Source organism: Parasteatoda tepidariorum, chromosome 6 (assembly GCF_982258835.1).
Source record: "Parasteatoda tepidariorum strain Cologne lab strain chromosome 6, Ptep-v5.0, whole genome shotgun sequence".
NCBI lineage: Eukaryota > Metazoa > Arthropoda > Arachnida > Araneae > Theridiidae > Parasteatoda > Parasteatoda tepidariorum.
In genome coordinates this window covers 75236338-75254413 of record NC_141760.1, presented here as the reverse complement: position 1 = coordinate 75254413, position 18076 = coordinate 75236338, and the positions used below count along the sequence as shown (strand labels likewise).

The 18076-nt window shown below is 27.1% G+C and overlaps 1 protein-coding gene across 1 annotated transcript; it reads right to left on the bottom strand.

Moving 5' to 3' along the window:
- Positions 1 to 99: 99 nt before the first annotated feature.
- LOC122272214 (uncharacterized) lies at positions 100 to 5632 on the bottom strand. The gene is made up of 2 exons (XM_087166650.1): positions 5359 to 5632; positions 100 to 666 (listed from the first exon to the last, which is right to left on the bottom strand). Exons 1-2 carry the CDS (start codon positions 5379 to 5381, stop codon positions 285 to 287), a joined length of 405 nt encoding a protein of 134 aa, XP_087022776.1. The 5' UTR covers positions 5382 to 5632; the 3' UTR covers positions 100 to 284.
- Positions 5633 to 18076: the final 12444 nt, after the last annotated feature.

The window sequence follows — 18076 nt, the reverse complement described above, 5'->3', positions numbered from 1 at the left end:
CAATAAATCAGAAACAAAATAAATTTTTAAATAACTACAGAACAAAAAAATAGAATTAAAAAATTTATTGAAATCTTTAAAAAAGAAACTAACTTAGTATACACATCTGCTTTTATATATTCTTCAATCTAATTCATACAACATTACTCAAATAACATTTCCCTCATTCATTGCAGAGACCGCGTACTCTTCCTTCAATCGTGTGCAAAGATGGATACGGAATTTGATTTGTTAATTGAAATCGCGTTCGTTAAAATATCTATTTTACCTCCAATTTTCTGTGTCTATGGTACATCTTTTTTTGCACCAACATCTTTAGGTTTTACCCATTTGTATGGATTAGGTTTTTGTTTTTCTAATTTCTCGAGCAGCTGTCGGAAATTATTGGGTTGCTCGTTCTCTTTGTTCTCGAAGAGCTCTATTTTTCTTGGACCAATGTGTCGGTAGATGCACCTCAGATTTCTGCATGCGGCATTATACCTGCAGGTTGGATGCTGAAAGTGACACTTTTGACCCATGCGGCACTTCGGAAAAAATCGGCACCTGGGAATTTGCTGAAGTTTCTCTGTTTCAGGATCACCTTTCATACTCTTGGTGTTTTTAGTAGCAATATCTTCAACTGCTTTTCTCTTTGTCTGTTGCACGGGCCTAACAGGTGCTGAGATTCTGAAAAAGAATTACATAAGCAATTAAATCATAACACTTCATGAAAAAGTAATGTATCAACAATGGTATTATTATATTACGCTGTAAAAAATTCCGAAACTAATTACGGTGAAAAATACTGACACTCAGGGTGCCAGTGCGTTTAAAGGCTAAAAAATTTCCGACAAAAGTTATATACTGCAAACTTTGCAATAATATTTACTGTAAAATCCCTAAATCCCCATAATTTAATAAATGACTCCGTAGAATTAATGTGATTCTATAAACTAATGTATAAATTTTCATTAGGGCTGGAATAGCCTGCTGGTTTGGTAGGGCATTGGAACCATGCCCGAGAAGCCGTGAGCTCCATCCCAGCCGAGCGAAGACTCCCCTTGTATAGTAAATGGCGACTGGTGCACTGTCAGGTCACTATGTCCTCTAAGTTCCCATAACAAATCAATAACTCTGGACTCTAACAAATCGTTTTCTGGTTTAGGTCAAAATTACGATCTGTGGATGTATGATTGGGTTCGTCCTTTAACACGGGCTGTGACGAGAGTGTGTGGCTGAAGTCGCATTCTTTAAAATAAATGGCGTCACTGAAAACAAGAAAACGCACCATATGCCTTAAATTCGGTAAAAATGGATTTAATGCCTTAAATTCGGTAAAAATGGATTTAATGCCTTAAATTTACAGTAAAAATTGATTTTACAGTAAAATGGATTTTACAGTAAAATGGATTTTGAAGATGATACACTAAGTATACCAGTAATTTTTATCGTAATTCATTTCAGAAGTTTTTACAATGTACACTGCATTTCTAGTCTCCGCTTAGTTAAATCTACATGACATTTTTCTTGCACTCATTAGAGAAAAAATCACACACTCAAAACACCAAACACTCAAAAACTGTATGACTCGAAAAAATTAACGACATAAATTAATTTTAAGCATCCTTTTCTTAAAAATTTGACTTAAATAATAATAAGAATTTTAAAATAAGACTTTTAGATCATAAAACTTAATCTTAAACAGCTTAAATAATATCTTGTTTCGCTTGTAACCTGATATAACTTGACATTTCAGGTCACCAAAAACTATTAGCCCATTGCAAGTCCATTGCCATAATATTTACAGAAATGAAGAAGCACACGACAGTTCATTGAAATAAAACACACAATGGTTGTTACACTGCAAGAAATTCTAAATTAAATTACGATATAAAGTACATCGTCTATATTACTCATCCGTAAAATAATATACATACTTTAAATCTTACAGTAGTTTTTATTCAATTAAAGTGCTTCAATGATTTCACGGTAATTATTCCTGTAAAAATGACAATATATCAAATTTCTTGCTCCGTAACATGCTCCAGTAAGAGTGGATTTTATGGTAAAAAGTATCGACACCATGAGTGGCGGTGCTTTATACCGTAATTTGATCCGAAATCTCTTACAGTGTACAGAATATGGAGTATTTGCTGTTTATAAGCATAGTTAAATGGATATAAATCTTTTAAACTCATTAGTGAGAAATTTCGGATTTTTAAAAACAATTTTAAAAATTCAACTATGAGTCATATATATTTTTCAAACATAAACTAAATTGAGGTATTATTTTCTAGGTTTCAGTATTCACAGCGTTAATTTACAGTTCAGGAAAAAAATTTGCATCCACTAATTCATTTACTAATTATTTTGTATGAAGCAAATTTAATAAATTCATCTGCAATATTACAGGTAGTAGACAAAATAATGGGATCACTTTTATACTACTACATTTACTCAAATTTCTTCGAAAATAGATAACGAAATATTTTATAACTTTAGAAGTGTGTAGATCATGCGATTTCTCATACATATCAATAAATTTTAAAGCTTTTCTTAAGGTTTGAGGGACTGACAATGAATTGCAAACGAAAAAAAAAACGCTTTTGAACACCCTATACCAAAAAATTTAACAATAAATTTGCATTTTTTGAATTATTTTAGTTCTTACATACAATAGTTGCACAAATTTTAGTATGCATATCTTAAATATTTATGGAGATATAGGGATCTTTATTAAAATTTTAAAAAAAACTTTTTTTTTGTCTTGCGTTGTTTTGCTATAATTTCAATAATAAAATTCAATGAAATTAATCAAAAGTTTTACAGAAATTCAAAATTAATCACAAAATGTTTGCTTTAAAAATTGAGAAAAACATTTACATTCTTTTTTCATAATTTTGTAGTGAATCATATTTGGCAACTAATCAAAAGTCCCACTTGAATATCTAAAAAAATTAAAAAGCTCCGAGCAGTTTTCTATGTAGCTTTCGTACTTTTTAAAATAAAGCCCAAAATAATCAGGAGTCTTCCACAATTTTACTTTATATCTTTAAAGTTATAGAGCAAAAAAACCTTAAACAAAAAAAAAAAATAAACTCTATATAAAAATGACCATATCTCCATAAATATTTAAGTCAGGCTTACAAAATTTTGGATAATTATAGTAAACCAAAATAACTTCACAAATTACAAATCTATCGCTTTATATTTTTTGTCATAGACAGATTAAAAACATTATTTTCGGTTTATAATATATTGTCTGTCACTCAATCCTTTGAATTTCATTTATATGTAGGATAAATTATAGAAGCTATACACTTCTAAAGTAATAAGATTATGCGTTAAGATTTTTTGAGAAACTTGAAAAAAAAATTCTCAGTGTAAAAGTGTTTCTATTATTTTGTTCAGCCCCTGTAGCTTCTTAAGATCATACCTTGCATAATTTTAAGTTTTGGTAGTTCAAAAACACCTTGCATTCCAAAATCTAACGATTTTTTTCAAAGGTAGGAAAACAGTTCTTTCGAACTTTTTATTTTTTATTTTAGTATTAGACCTGTAATTTCAGTCTACCTTTTGTGTGATACACTAAATATTATTATAGAATGGTGATTCAGCTATTAATGCCCAAAATAGAAAAAAAAACATGAAAGTGGTAAAATGATGAAAGGCAGTTAGTCGCCGCACATAAAAATAAAATTACAAAAAAAGATCTAAAAATACACGCAAAATTCCAAGCCAATATTACCAATATTTAATAAAAATAAAACCAACATTTTAGCTAAGAGGGATGGTTAGTACTAAACTTATCTATTAAGGAAGGACACAATCTTGTAAAAAAGATTTCAATTGCACTTTCTATTGTCATTTTCTAATATGCTTTATCTGGAACCGTTTTAAGAGTTTTAACTTTCACACATTAAAACTAAAAAAAAAATTTTTAAATTTATGGAAAAAACAGTGAGCTCAAGTATCAGCATAAAACTGTTTATCTCACAGAAAAATACTGTTTTTTTATCCTTTTTTTTTTCAAAAAAACAGGCGCTTGTCTTTTCACCAGATAAGTACTATTATTTCTGAAAATTCTGTTATTTCAATAAAAACTTCTACAAAAAATGTAAGCCTGCATTGTGGTCAGTGCATGCCGAGAGCAGCATTCGTACGACCAGTCTTCGAGACGCTGAGATTCGACCATGGGTCATCTCAAATGGTCCTCTATGCTAACACTTTTATTTATAAGCAGTTGCGTTCAAGTATAATGGGATTAAATCCCTTTCTATATTTTAATTTCTCTGTTAAAAATTACCATATTTTTTTCAAAAAAAGATTTATTTGTAAGAAGAAAAAAATTCTATAAGCATTTGACTCAATTTTTCGAAGTTAAAAGTGTGTAACGTAATCACTTTTTTTCCATCCATTTTCGCAAGTAAAATAAAGAAAGTTTATTCACAAAAAAAATATTTGACAAAATAATAACATTACCAGATATTTAAAATAACAAAACTAATTCAGAATTTATTAATTTAAAGATTTCAAAATAGTAAATTTGAACGAATAAATACTAAACCAAATAAAAAGTAATAGCCAATGCGCGCATTGCAGCAACAACAGGAGTGTCTACTATTGACTATGACAAAAATTTAATAACAATACTTTGACTATGACAATATTTTAAATAACGAAATCCATATCATTAATTAAATTTAACTAAAAACCAGTTTCAGGAGAACAAAAACAAATAATTTAATACACTCTATTATATTTACTTTGGAGAAAAAAGCATTACAAAAGAGAGAAGAAATGAGATATAATTTCGGATGTTTTAATAAAAAATCAACTAATTCCTCATACCACAAAATAAATATTTAACAACATGAATTTTAATTAGCATTAATTAATAAAATACATTTAAGGAAATTAGGTTAATTTAATTTAAATTAAAAAAAACTATTCGTGGAGTTAGGCACTTCAAGGCAGAACTAACGGATTCTTGATACCACGGAACAGAATATATTAAAAAATAAATTAATAAATACTTTAAATAGCAAAATTCATTTCAGCAATAAACTTAATCAAATTTAAAAAAAAGCTCTTTGCTTCAAAAACAAATTATTTAATCAATTAAATCCTACATTAAATTGAAATTACATTAATTCATATTTACTTTCCTAGTTTATTTTCAAATATATTCCACAGTTTCAAATACTAATTACAAATACTAAAAAATTTTAAATGCTAAAACTTGTTCAGACACAGATGAAACATAACCGTAAGCCGCATTTTTTTTCTAATTAGAACGTATTAAATAAAATGAAGATAGAAGAATGAAAAGCCTTAATTAATCAATAAATAAATCAATAAAAAATAAGGTAAAATTACTTAATATCCTTGATCAGAGACATCGTTAAGGATCTTAAGAGTTTTCCGAAAAATCTTGATGGAAAATTCACTACACCAAGCTTCAAGACTATAATCAGGTAACTACACTTTTGTTCTAATATAACTATTAAGGAACTAAGTCACGAACTCACCGTACAACACCGAAATTAATACTACAATTTTAAAGTAACAGTTATGTACTTTTGCTACAACAATAGATAGATACCTCCCATTGGTCAAACCTGGACAGTGAATCATAACTATTGTCACTCGTGTCAAGTCATAACCTCCCCCCCCCACAATTCTCTCCATGCAACATACAAACTATAAGAAATCATTCGGGGTATTATATGCTTTGAAGCTCTTATCAATTACAATTACTCTTTGCAAGAATGGCATGTCTTTGGGGCTAATTATGCCAAAAGAAAAGTTTTATGAGGCTCAAAAAGCATTATAAAATTTTATCACAATCCCTTAAAATTTAAATATTTCGTTCAAATATTTAAAAAAAAAACGTTATTATTAGAATTCAATTAAGTAACATTGAATATTTGTGCAAAAATAAAATTTAATTACGGATTGCGTCATTGAAGCAATTTATAAATGATATAAACCTTCAAAAAAAGTCTTCAAATTTACTATCTAAAAGTTCATCTCCAACATTAATATTTGTGTTTAAGAGAAATAATTTTTACAAATAAAATCTTAAAACACTTTTGATTTGATATTATTCTCCATCTTATTGAGAATGATCTTTTTTTTTAATGTAATTAGAAATGTAATTTGTAATTTCCAATGATAGCTTATATGGACAACATTAGATAATAAGGCGACTAACAATTTTTAGTAATATCTTTAAAGTAATTTAAAGGCATTTTTAATTATTTTTAATTTTGAAAGTTACTTCAGTTTTCAATATATTTTTTTCTTTGCACTATAAACGAAGATTATATTTGAAAATTATGTGAAATTTTGAAACTGCTTACGGCAAAGTCAAATTTTTCATTCAATTTCTTTATTCTCTTCCAATTTTCTTCTTTTGTTTGCGCATTCCATTTTCACCACGAAAATAACTTTGTGGATAAGACTATGGCTTACAAATAATTCAAACAAAATGTACAATTCCGAAAATTTTGGCCTAGCAACTATATCATTGAAACAATTTCGCTTAATTTTGCAATATTTGACGGAACATGTATAATAAAAGCGAAACATAATTAAAAATGTACCAGGTTTCATGCAGTGAACATGAAAAAAAAGCATTCTAAATATTTTTTATGCAATTGTCAGATTTTCACGCATTATAACTTAAGGGTTTTGCACTCTGACTTTGACTAAGTTGATTAATTAGCGCAAAAATATAGTTAAGTTGTGAAATCAAGCACAAAGTTACCCTTCTTTAAATAACCTCACGTTTTTTAAATTCCATTTAGAATTTTGACCATGAAAATATGGGTTGCTTATAACGTTTAAAATATGTTTTTAGAAGTTTCGGTAGGAGTGCGGTCAAAAGTTGAGATAAGCTATAGAAAGTGTTAAATGAGGTCCATTAGTAAGTTGAAGAAATTATAAAAACTCATATAAAAGAGAAGACTTTCCTTTTCAAAAATCTTTGAGTTTTACAACACATTTAAGAAGTTCCACTCAAAAAAAAGCGATTGTCTCGTTCTTAAAATTGCTCATCTGATAAAGGAATTCAAAGTAAGGAGGAAAAGTCAATCACTCCTGCTTCAATCTCCTAAAGGATATCTTTTATTTTCTCAGAAATGAGTTAATTTAAATAAAAATTTCTCAGAACAACACCTGCGAATTGACGACCACCCCCATAAGGTAGAGGATTGTTTGATGACGGGTACGGTTCGTCACAAACTTATTCCCCCCAAAATGAACAAAAGGCATTGTAAGGAGTGCTACAAAGGAACACCTGCTACTAAATGATGGTCAAGATGACCCACCTAACACGCTCAAAATGTTTCCCCCACAGAGTTACAGAGGCTATAGGGTTATCCTATAGGGTATGTTCTGAATGCAAAGTCATAAACTTCGTCCGATCTAATATTTTAAAATTAGCTGCATTATTTATATTGTAATTAACTAATTGTAATTATTTAAATTATTTATTTTGTTTATGACTATGATTTAACTATTCCATTCACAGCAACAAATTAGTTAACAAAAAATGATTTATCAATCGAAAACAAATTAAAAAGAAAAAAGTGCATTAACATTTAATTAATTTTGTAATTTTACTCCTTTAAATTTGTTAATGGTGAGCAAGACATTTTATAGATGCATTCTAATCATAATGAGATGAAATGGTTCTTCGCTCCTAAAAAACAGATTGAATTAACATATTAATTTTAACAAGTCATCTGATTTCTCTGATTTAGTGTAAATTAAAAATTAAGTTTACATAAAAGGAAATATATATATATTTACACAAATTAAAATATATGTATATATATCTTCCAGCGTGCCATATTTAAATATGTTTCGTATTTAACGAAGTATAATCTAAACACATTGTCAATTCTAAAATTATAACCTAACATTTATTGTATATTAGAGTGTATTGTATATTAAAGTATATTGCATGTTATACATGATTATTATTATTTTTTTTAACTTAACAATGTAATATTATTTTTCGAATAATAGCTATTCGAAACAAAATTGGATAGCTGGATAACGAAAAAGACTAAAGAAAATTTTTAAAAAATTTTTGAAAAACCTAATGATATTGGGAAATTATGTTATATACTTTCAAAATATTTAAAAAATTTCAAGTATAAATTGAATGAAATATATTTAATGACTTTAAATTATTCTAAAAAAATATAGAGAAAACAATTTACAAAAATATCATTAACATAAACAATGTAAAAGTTAAAATCCTATGAAAATGAAGTTTTAAAGAAATATTTACAATTAAACAAGAAATAAATCTGAAAAATTTGTTGTACACCTTAAAACTATTACAGAGCTTTCATGAAGACTTATTTTATTAATAAGAATTAAGAATTGCGGGTTACAAAATTAATCCCAAAAATGAACAAAAAGTACCATTTAGTTTAAAAATGTTTGAAAAATAACAAAGACCGAGGAATAAGAATTATTATAGAGAAATTTTCAAAAAATATCATTTTCTTCGGATTTTCATTGACTAACAAAAAATCAAAGTAAACTGCGAAGATTGAAAATTAAAATGTGAGGAAAATGCATTTCAAATTTACATGACTAGATGTAGAAAGTAATAGAATCAGACAAAAATAATTACTACACCAGGTATACTGACAAAAAATGCATTAAACTATGTCTGACGCACAAAGAAAGGAATAAATTAAGAGATTACTGAGCAACCTTAGAATCGTCAGCCCTGTGTATTACTAAAAATTGCAATGCTAGTAAACCCTCCCTGTAAAGAGATAAAGCTTTCGATTTTAATAAATGAATATATAACTTTTTTTCTCGATTTCCATGTGCATTTTTGATAATTATTAATACATTTTGTTAACCGTTAAAAACAGATTTCCCTAACATTTACTTCTTTAAGAAGAGATTACGAAATTATTCGTATAAGAGTTATGCTACAATTAAATTTCCACGCATAGCCATGATTGAAAAATATTAAAAAATCAAAAATAATCCAAATATTCACAAAATATAATTTTAATGAAACAGTAGTATAATTGTAAATTAACGAATAAATAAATATAGATGATAGAGATAAAAAATAAGTTTAAATGACATGACATCAAAAAAATGAAAACTTTGGACATTTAAAAAATTGAAAATTTTCCTAAAATTTTTTTACAAAATTTTGATAAATAATCACTATAATTAATAAAAATTTGCATTGTACGTAAATTAAACTAAATAACTACAATTAGGAGAACTTAACTTTAACATCATTAAGTTACAATCGAAATAATGAAAAAACTGGTATAAGTTGAGTATCATAACTAAGAAAAATTAAAATGCGCATAAATGTAAACCAAGGAAAAATTGAAACCAACATTAAAACCTTTGAGAACTTATATTTAAGAATCATTACGCAATGTTTTTAATAAATTAATAATGATTTATAACTGAACATTAATAACATAACATAAATTTAATTAAATAACTGCAAACTAAAATGATTAACAAACATTAAGTTATAATTCATGGAAATGTATGATTTTTAAAACACCATTTATATTATAAATATAGAATTATTTTATTTCATTTTTGATAAATTGTCTGAAATTAAATAATTTATACTTAAATCATAAATAAATTTTTGAAATTTTCAGATTATAACTTTCAAAAAAGCACGTGCTTTCCTCTACTAATCAGCATCATAATCAGCTTGTTATAAATAATTTGCAAATAAGAGGCGATAAAGGATAATCCTCCAGCACCTCTCTCCAAGCTCCATCTTAGTTCTTCACCCCTCCGATTTTCCTTCTCCGATTTTGACAGTTGAAGATGGATTAAGGAGTACACCGACTGAAGAGGGGGAGAATTCGTGTGACGAAGGAGCAGGAACGCTGATTGTTTGAGATAACATACTTCGCTACATTGTTATTGTCACACCTCTTATCATACCTAAGGCCAAAGACACTTTTCATTCATATTAAAAGTACAAAAGGCTGTTTCCTGCTTCATAAATGAGAAAAATGTATTTAGTAATAACCCCCCAGACTGACTCAAATCATCTTTTTCAGTCAAAAGTTGTAAAGATGGGTTCATGGACAAAGGATTGTAAAATATATACTTTTCTCAATCTAGAATTGTGAATCATCAATTTCCTTACCTATCAAAGTAAAGAAAAATGTCCTGTCCATTTTTAAAGTTAATTTTTTTTCCGAATATGAAATTTGAGTTCAACTTATTTTATGCCCGTTTTATTATACCTAAAAGCAATATATATTTAAACCATTAGCGGGATTTTGAAAATTAGCTTACTATTGAATTAGCCAGAAAGTGAATCAAAAGAGTACAGTGAAAGCTCAACATATAACGATTACGGCATATTTTTTTAAAACGCTGTTTTTTATATGTTGTATTGTATAAAAAAAGGGCAAAATGGAAGATATTTTCATTTATTTCTAGTATCGATAAAGAAAATTCAAATAAAAATTTCGTTCAACCTTAAATTCATTTATTCTTAAAAGTTAGTCCTTTATTTTTGTATAACATACATGCGGGAATAGCATTGATCACTACTACCTTCCAAAAAGTACTCTTCCTACTTACAAGAAAAAAATTCAGTTTATTGCTATATTCAATGCTGTTTATTTTTTAAAAAATCGCTATTTTAGCAACTAATTTAAGTATTCGCTTACTACATCAATTTCGCTAAAATGGAAGTTCCATCAGTTATTGTGAAATTTTACAAATAGAAATTTAAACTATATAGGATTTAAACTATATGACTAAAAAATAGTGCAAAGTAATTGAATTAACAAATCTTTGAATTTGCAAATTTTAAAAATGTGGACAAAAACTTATTGATGCGCTAAAAACTTTCCCCTGGTATAACGAAATATGCAAAAACTAAAATTAATATTAAAGGGCCAACGCATGCGACTAAATTTTTCAAATTAATGACCGAAAATCTAAATCCATCGAAAAAAGTTACGTTTATTGAGAAATTTTACGTTTACTATGTTTATTTGCTGATTAGAAAATAATAAATTCATAACCTAAAATTTCGTCTTAATCTTAGAAACCTTACGTTACGAAACCTTAGAAACCTTACGTTACTATTGGTACTCAATACTTGAAAATTCAATAATTAAAACCAGTTATTTAGGGTAATATACATTTTCGTTTACTCATTGTATCACTAAACATTCCTTGATTGAAATAATAGCGATCATGTTGAAATAACAGTTGTAACGTACTATATTTTCAGTGAATATTTTTTATACAAAGCAACTCCACTATAATGAACCTGCAATATAGTGAACACCCGATAGTAATCAACTTTTTAGTGGTTCTTATGATTTCATTCAACTACCGTTATTTTATGCGCTTATAGTGGACAGCTAAAAATGGGTAGCTCATTTATAGTGAATTTTTCAGCCTTTTTTTTTTCCTTCCTTTTTTTTTCACTAATGATTTTAAGTGGAGGCATTTCTTTAAGCAGTGTCAAATTTTTAATGTTGATGAAGAGCCAGAAATTTCACCAATTTATCTCAGGAATGAGATTTTCTTACTACAGAAAATGGGTATCAAAAAACACTGTATTCTGTATTAATTGTTGATACGGAAATTGTTGAACTGTGCTTCACATCGAATCGTAGTGCGTCAGAAATCACTAATTTCTTCCGTAGGACTTAGAAATTAATCATTTTACTTTTTATTCTTAATTTAATTAATCAATTAAAACTTTATTGAAACAATTATGTGCTATCGTAATCACTATTTTCATTATGTGCTAAAAATAATTTTTCAGAAATTGAAATTAGTGAACCATCGTTTATAGTGAACTTATCACTAGGATCCTCAGACAGTTCATTTTAACGGAGTTCGACTGTCTTTTATTTTTTATTAGCATTTTTATTAGCATTTTTACGGAAATTGTTGAACTGTGCTTCACATCGAATCGTAGTGCGTCAGAAATCACTAATTTCTTCCGTAGGACTTAGAAATTAATCATTTTACTTTTTATTCTTAATTCAATTAATCAATTAAAATTTTATTGGAACAATTATGTACTATCGTAATCACTATTTCCATTATGTGCTAAAAATAGTTTTTCAGAAATTGAAAATAGTGAACCATCGTTTATAGTGAACTTATCACTAGGGTCCTCAGACAGTTCATTTTAACGGAGTTCGACTGTCTTTTATTTTTTATTAGCATTTTTATTAGTCATTCAGAAAATCTAGTATTAAAGGTATGCTTAATTAAATTTTTTCACAATCTCCTATTTTCTAGAAATATATTTTTTAATTATGTGTCTTTTCTCTCGGATATTGTGAGAGTACCCTTCAAAATATGGGGGACTACCTTTTTGAGTGTTTCATCACACCTTCAGAAAAAAATAAAATTTAAAAGAAAATTGCACTAAATTATAAAAGTCTTTTATTTAAAAATTACTGAGTGTAAAATATTATTTATTTATCATTTATTATCATTTATTTATTTATAATTTTTATAACTTAATTTTTCCAATTTTAATCATATTTTAATTTGTAAGGCATTCACGTTTTTCTCATTTCAAAAACTCTGCTTCTTTAAATGACAATAGCGAAAATTTTCATAAAGTTTTTGTAAATAAAAATTTTTTTTTTCAAAAATTTTAGATTTTGTCGTCTGAGATAACATTCCTTAAATTATTGTGAAAACTTTATGTACCTCTCATTTAAAAAAAACTATGAAGAAAGCAATTAATCTCATATTACCTGTAATTATTTTTAAATAAATATTTTTTTAACCATTATGTTCTTGAATTTTTGAATCGTTTAATTAGTCCCGAAGATAAGGTGAAGTTTTCAAAAAGAATAAAGAATATTACTGGCTTTTAACTTTCGAATTAAGCAATTGGAACTATATTTTACAGTTTGAAAATATTTTCTCCCTGTTTTAAGGGTTGAAAATGAGTATTGAAAGATTATTTTTGTTAACATAATTTGATTGATTTTAGATTGATTTTTGTGGGAATATTTGATGATTAAATGGAATAGTTAGTTTTTTTAGCTATTGAAACCAATGAAAAATAAATCATCCAAAAACTGTATACACACATATACAGAGTCATCCCTACTTAATTAATAGCACATCAGATAATCGAATAACCCGCTTATATGAAAAAAATTTAAAGAAACCAAATAATTTTATATGACACTAATGTTAAACTTCCTCGTTTAAACGAATATTTGTTGTCCTCGCCTAATTGCATGAAAAAGAGGTACTGAAATGAAAAAAAAAATCAATTTATTTTTAAGAAATGTTTCACCAACTAGAATGAAATTTTCAGTTTAGAAGATAAGAATTCGATAGGTGGTCTCTTCAGTAGGGACTTCTTGTCTATTTGTTGCTCTGAACAGGTGTTAGGAGTATAGTTTAAGAATTAATCAAATCTTGCTGGTACATAGTTAGTTATACATTGGAGTGTATGAAGAGAATTGTATCCCTCTTTACTGTGCTTAATAATTGCCTCAATTATACCCCCCCTCCCCACACTGCTAACAGCATGCGGATTGCACTTCTAGGTAGGTCTCTCTTCTATTTGACATGTGAGAGGTGCAATTTATAAAAATCAAACATTATCTTGGCGATTAGTCCGACCCACATTAATATATAGAAATATATTACATCAAGTTATGCAGAGAAATAAATGTAAGATATTGCAATCAGAATTAGATTTACAACTAAAATATGATGCCTTTGCTGATAATCTTGCATTTATCATTACATTTTTATTATCGTTATGTGTTATTAAATTTTACAAATGATGCTGAATTATAAATTCTGGAATAAAAGAATTGATGAACTTTTCCTATTATTATTACTGTTTTTGTTTAATTGATTTATTGTGAATAAAAAAATTTTGATTAGGGCATGTTTAAATGCATTATTATGTATAAAAGTCATACTCAGTGTTTTATAAATAAAATTTAAAAACAATTTCCTCCAAGTAATTGCTTAAGAGTAAGATTAAATTTTACAAAACAACAACACTTCTATGGTTTTGCCAGCAAAAACAAAAATCAAAATATTGAGTGTAATATATGAATTGAGTTGATATAGTCGCAGTCATTTTATCAAACATCATGTTCATTTTATATAAAATTTTATCTTAAAATATGTTACAAGAATTTCTTACTAACTTTTAAAAGAAAAGCGGATGAAAAGTTGGAGTTTTATGATTAATAATAACAATACGAAATAAATCCCCAACTTTTCTCTCTTTAAGAAAATAATAAGGAATTCTTGCAACTCATTTAAAGATAAAATTTATTTTAAATGAACATTTTATCAGAATTAACTGAGAGATCTCGATTCTCACAAATTGAAAAGCTACACTAAGTACTTTATATTTTAATTTTTCGAGCGAAGCCATCGAAAACAAGTTTTTTTAAACTGATTTTATAATTTTTAAGACTATTTCATCTTATATCTCGTTTAAAAGTTTCCCTTTCAAAAAAATACTAATAATATATCTTTTCTTCCAGTTATTTTCTCATTTTTGTAGATTTCGAACTGATAGTGAAACTCGATATAAGATCAAATATATTTGTACTCCATATAGCTATAGAGTAAAGCTTATATAGGGTAAACCAACCAGTGAAGGAACATTTCATATATATTGATTAAAAACAAGAATTTGAAAGTTTTTCTTTAGATTGATTGGTAACAGTAGCATACTGCCAAACAATGGGAAGTCATCTAGCAATGCTTTGAATTACCTGGTCAAATAGACTTATCTGGAAAAAATTTTGAATTTTTTATTATCTCTGCAACACCTTGTTTCTTTGAAAAAATTATAAGGTGAGTGCTTGCATTTATACGTTTGTAGTGGAATTAATTGCATGCAATAGTTTTATTTTTCTCATTGTAAAAAAGAGAATTCAAAATTTAGTTATTGGAGTTACGTTTTATTGTTTTTTTTAAGCATCATAGCATAACAAAGTACTGACATAAGGGGTTGTTTATTCACTGGATCCCCCAGGCGATGAAAAACCAGTGAAGGAACAAGCGTTCCTTTAATGGTTTTTTCTGTAAATTGATGAAAATAAAAGACAAACTTCAATTTTCTTGTACCTTTAGTGATGTTCTGCATCAAAAGTATGTTAAAAATACGAAAAACAACTTCTGCATACAAATAAAAGTTTATCAGAAAATGTATTCCAGTTTTCGATACATTCTAAGGTAACCTGCATATCGCAAATAGAATTTCTTAAATTTGACAATAGTTCTCAATAGTTTTTATGTTAGTTTACTTTTTTAGTTTAATTTATGCGCATTTTAATTTTTCAATTTAATATACGATAACAATTCATTTTAATTTACGATACTCAAATTATACCAGTTGGCATAAGTAAGTGTAGTGTTAGCTCCCTTATAAGTTTTTAAAATTACAATTTTTCTTTTTAAGTTGTATTCTTTAAAACATCTAAGCGCGAATTTTGACTTGAATAAAAATTAATAATTTCAGAAAAAGTTTAGTAATTTTACCAAATAATACTATACTTATCACTCTTATGCTATTTATGAAACCATATTTTTTATATATTATTTTATTATAACTTAATGATTTTAATGATTATTTCCTTTAATTTTAGTTATTTCGTTTAGTTTACATGCAATATAATTTTTCTTAATTATAGTGATTTTCATCAACATTTTATAAACAATTTCAGGGAATTTTCAGTTTTTTTGCTGTTAAAAGTTTTCATTATAGTTTCAAGTTATTTTTTTATCAATACAGTCTTAATTAAATTATTCGTTTTCATACATTTAAACTATTATTTTATTAAAAATATGTTTTTGAATATTAGGATCATATTTGAATTTGTATTTTCAATCGCAACTATGTGTGAAAATTAAATTCTTGCATAAATAATTTCGTAATTTGTAAATATCAGGGAAATCTGTTAATAATCAATAATAAAGTTTATAAAATCAATGTTCTCAAAAAATGTATTAATAATTATTAATAATGCACATGGAAATCGAGAAAAAAGCATACATATCATTTATTGAAATCGGGAACCTTATCTCTTTACAGGAAGGGTTTATAAAATGCGAAATTTTTGAAGGAGCCTTTTTAACTTTAAGAGTATGAAACATCAAAACTCAGACTTTCAATAGTTTCGCAGTATATACATTACAGTATAGGTCATGTCCCACAAAACATTTTATGAATTGGAAATTTTTCTTGTTAAAAAACAAAAAATTACTCTTAAACTTTGAAAGTGCTTATCTTCTCTGTGCAAAATGTTTTCTATGAATTAGGATTCTTGACACGCAAAATGAGTAGCCATACCCCAATAGTTCAGGCAAGGAGGCGATTTTAATATAGCTTCAGGCCATGTATCCTAAACTAATGAAATGAATTTAATAAAATTTTCCTTCTCCCAATAAGAGCTGCTATCAAAATCTTACACTTTGCTATCTAGAAAAAAGCCATGTTGTTCCGAAATATTATTTTACACTTAATCGAATAAAATATCGTCCACGTTGATGCAGCTAATAGATCAGAAGCTATAAAAGCCTTTGTGATTAAATACATTTCTGTGCAGATGAAAATAGTTTTAGATACTGTGAATTTTTTTAGAATTAATTGAATCAGATAAAACGAATTCAAATGAAATCAAGATCACTTTATTGTTAACAGTTTCAGGAATATTTAATATCTTATTTTGAACATATTCCCTTTTCGATATATCGAATTGCTGAAGCCGAATAAGATTTTAACCTGTAAGACGCATAGTTTGGAAGTAGTTTTATTTTAAACTGCATTAATTTTGATTTGTACCTATTTATATATTTGACATTGCTGTATAAGCACTTAAGTACTTTTGATATTGCTATATAATTACTAAAAGTATTTGTACTATTCATTTTAGTTACCTAGAAAGAAATGTAGAATCGGAAGTAGGTGTAAGTCAAGGCCTTTTTATAAATTAAATCATTTTGACACTTAAAACATCAAATTTATTAATTCCATTAATTTAGTTTTGATCTCTGTCTATTTAGAGAAAGAAAATACGTATAATCAAATATATTGATTCACGTATTTAGTGGTGACAAACAAGTCAATATGCATAAGTACAAAACAGTACTTTTTATCAATGAAACATTTTGTAACTTTTGAACAACTGCTAATAGTTTTACAAATTTTATTGAGTCTTTATTTGATTCAGCGTGGAAAAACACTTCGGTAAAAATATGTCACCATACTTGAGCCGATGCATCAAGTTCAAGACCATTTACTTGGATGCGAACAACAGCAATACTGAAAAAAGAACCAAGAGAAGGTGTATCTTTCACATTATATTAAAAAAATATATAGAATCTAACTGAACGTAAAAAAAAAAAATTCTATTTTACTATTAATCTGGTCTGAGGCGACTGCGGTAAATCTTGGTTTAAAAAAATAAGAGGCATGTTAGAAACACTAGAAAATATGAAAAACGATGGCTGGATGAAATGTATGAGATGACTCCACGCAAAATGTTTAAGTTTTAAAACCCTTTGCCCAAAATGTGATTTTTTTAAAGTGATTGATTAAATCTGCTCATTAAATTTTATTTGCTAGATTTATTTTTACTTGTTTTCAAGATAAAATTTATTCCTTACAGCCTATTTTAAGTTTTTCATATCAACTGTATGAAATGTGTTATTTTCTGTAAATTAAATTAACTTTTTCCATTGCTGTATTAAACGCTCATCTCATTCCGACATTAAGAGATGACCACTTTTTTGTTTGCTTTCAAACAATTTTTTTCCTGCTTTTTTGTTATCAAAATTTAATAATTTTTTGCTCAATATATGTTGAATAAATGTATGAAAATATAAAATAAGCATAAACATTTCTTTTATCTCTATTCTTGATATTTTTATTTTAGATTGAACTATATCCAAGATCTACCCTATAAAAAGTATCAACTTATAATAGCATTATTTAGTCTTTGAATGAAAGTATACTCCAAGTACAATGAACTAAAGGAAAATTGGGCCTGCTTATTGCTCAAGTAACATCTGGGAAAACATGGTT